The sequence below is a fragment of the Pygoscelis adeliae genome, unplaced genomic scaffold (assembly GCF_000699105.1).
Source record: "Pygoscelis adeliae isolate BGI_AS28 unplaced genomic scaffold, ASM69910v1 Scaffold75, whole genome shotgun sequence".
In the NCBI taxonomy this organism is placed as follows: Eukaryota; Metazoa; Chordata; class Aves; order Sphenisciformes; family Spheniscidae; genus Pygoscelis; species Pygoscelis adeliae.
Window position 1 is genome coordinate 5289652 of NW_008824772.1, and position 2644 is coordinate 5292295.

The following is a 2644-nucleotide window of genomic DNA, read 5'->3' on the forward strand; positions in this document are numbered from 1 at the left end:
CAGCCAGACAGCTGGGTCATCCCCCCCCAGCCCCGGCGGGTGCCGGGTCACCCCTCCATCCCTGCTCAGCCCCTCTCTTCTCCCCATTACCGGCCTTCCAGCGCCACCTAATGTCATGGCAACCGGGGATAAGGACCTTCACGGGGAAGCTGGATGCATCCCGGTCCCCAGAGAGAAGGATGGAGAGCACCGACAGCGATGGGGAAGCATCGGGAGGCAGCACGAGACCTGGCTGGGGTTTGGGGATGCATGCAGCAGAGGAAAGGGGAGCTGGAGATATTGAACAAGGATTTACATAATCGTAATGATCCTTCCTCTGCCCATGAGCCTCAGTCCTCCATCCCTGCCCTTCGCTGACCTTGATCATCCCATGGCTTTCCCACAGCCCAGCATTAACCCCAGGGCCTTGGCCAAGTTCTGGGTTGAGCAAGGACATTGGCCTCAGCAAAGAAAGACAACCCCCTTGATCTGTTGTCACAGCCCAAAAACTACCCTGAAGCATCACCATTTTCGGGAACAGCCCTTTGCCGTGCTCAGTGCAAGCACGGAGGCCTTTATCATGGCTACAAAAGCCCCCCGACACCAACATTCAAGGTGGAGTGGAAGAAAACCGCAGGGAAGAGCCGGCTCGTCTATTCCCGATACCTGCAGATTTGATGCAGCTGCAACAACCCCTTCACCTTCCTGTTTCTGGCTGGGCTGTCTACCGAAACGGCTGCTCCCCGCCCTGAGCGCAACCCCCTCGCCTCCACACCCCCCTTTCCAAAGCGCTTATTCGCCTCCGAACCCAGAGCTGATGTAATCTCCCGCTTAAGAGTTCAGCATTAGGACTGCATCAGCCGCGAGACACAAGAGCCACATCACACAAGCAGCTGTTCGACAAAAGCTTTATTGCTCGTTTGTGTACGAGTTCCCAGTATCACATTTCCTGAGTTTCTTAATGAGCTTGCAAATGAGATTCAAATAGAAAAGGAAGGGGGGAAAAAATGGAAAAAAAGAGAGAAGCCACAGATCTTCCTTCCCTAAGGTTGGACCAGAGATGAGGTGGGAGTACAGTGCCCGGTGGGCAAGCCCTCTAACACGGGAGAGGGCTTGGCAGAGATGGAGGTTGAGCATGGACCCGAGACAAACCCCCACTGGCTGCCCTGGCTCGATTTACCCTCTGCCTCCATCACGGAGCCTAATTTGTTTCTAACACACAGCCACCAGCAACTGCCGTTGTCACCATTTACACAGGTCAGAGAGGAGCGGTTGTAATCCTGCAGCGCTCCCGTGGGGAGCGCAGGGGGTCAGGGACAGCGTGGGTGGCAGGACGGCCAGGGGAGGGGGCCAGGCTGACGCGGCCCCTGCGCCACGGATAAAGAGCAGATTACGGCTCATGGCTTGTAATCTGGCTTAAAACCTGACACCGTCACCACAGTCAATTTGGGTTAAGAGAAGCATTTAATAAGCTTCAAAACACACAGGCCAAGAAAACCCCACCAGTGAATGAAGTGAAAGGGCTCAAGACATTGCTTGCACCAGCCGGCGCTGGCAGGTACCAACGAACACAGGATCCCTCATGATCCGGAACAAGGCAATTACACGCTTGTTATCCCAATCCACCCCACCAGCTAGGACCCAGGCTCTGCCGGGGTTTAACTGCGGGAGGCATAAAGCAAATTAATGCCCTTGTCTGTTTGTTTAAAGCTCACAGCAAGCGGGGAGCAAACGGTCCATCCCTGTGCGAGAGGAGCTGCCTTGCCTCGGGGCCACGTCGCAGGAGACGCGGCGCTCGGCTGGTGCTCCGAGATCGAGGCGGTCACAGACAAAGAAGCCAGACTCAAGCAGCAAGTCCAATTTGGCTTTCCTGGAAGGGTTTATTTAAAAAACAATTATTATTAAAAGAAGCCTGCTCGGGCACGAATGACAAGGCAACGAAGCCATTTGGCTTGAGGCTTGAAGGGGAGGCAGCAAGACACAAGGAAGTTTCTCTCCGCGACTTGCCATGGGGAAAGTGCCTGGCCAGGACTCCTGCCAGGTGCACGTCCCCCCTCACCTCCGCCGGCCAAGTTGTCAGTGCTCGAAGGACCCGAATGACGAGAATCGCCCCAGGGGCGGCAGCCGGCTGCAGAGATGCAGGGCCAGCCGGCAGTCTCAGATGTTTTGAAACACTGACTTTAGGAGTCCAGAGTTCATCGTTACTAGAAAGGCTCAAGTGTCACACACCTCCCCAGAGCGGCCACAAGCCCCGCTCTCCCGGGCCCTGCCCGTAACCCACTGGCATCGCCCCAGGGCAGTACCAGCCGGAGCCGCGCCACGTTCCCACCGCTGCTGCTTTAGCGGCCAATCAACCGCAGCATCTCCTGAGGATCCACTATCTTCTCCCGGGGTTTGCCGGCAGCTTTGCCTCTTGCCACTTCAGCAGCATCTATCTTCTCCCAGTCCGAGAAGGAAACAGGACGGACCCCTGGGGCGACGGCGAGAGAAGGGAGGGAGGAGTTAACCAAGTAAAAACGAGTTCAGCCTCACCTCCCCGTTAGCAGGGACCTGATGTGCCAGCAAACCCTGCCCGCTTCCGACACAGCGTCAGACTTCAGCCTCACAAAGGAATAATAATTTCTAACACCGTGAGGAGGGGGATGGCAGGTTCCAGCCGACTCGG

At 56.4% G+C, this 2644-nt stretch overlaps 1 protein-coding gene across 1 annotated transcript in view; it reads right to left on the reverse strand.

Annotated features, from left to right (window-relative positions):
- Positions 1-1871: 1871 nt before the first annotated feature.
- Positions 1872-2644, reverse strand: part of FDXR (ferredoxin reductase) — an 8189-nt gene continuing 7416 nt past the window's right edge. Inside the window, exon 11 of the mRNA XM_009323812.1 lies at positions 1872-2449. Coding sequence (XP_009322087.1) covers positions 2319-2449 — 131 coding nt within the window. The 3' untranslated portion in view covers positions 1872-2318. The remainder of the gene's footprint in view (positions 2450-2644) is intronic.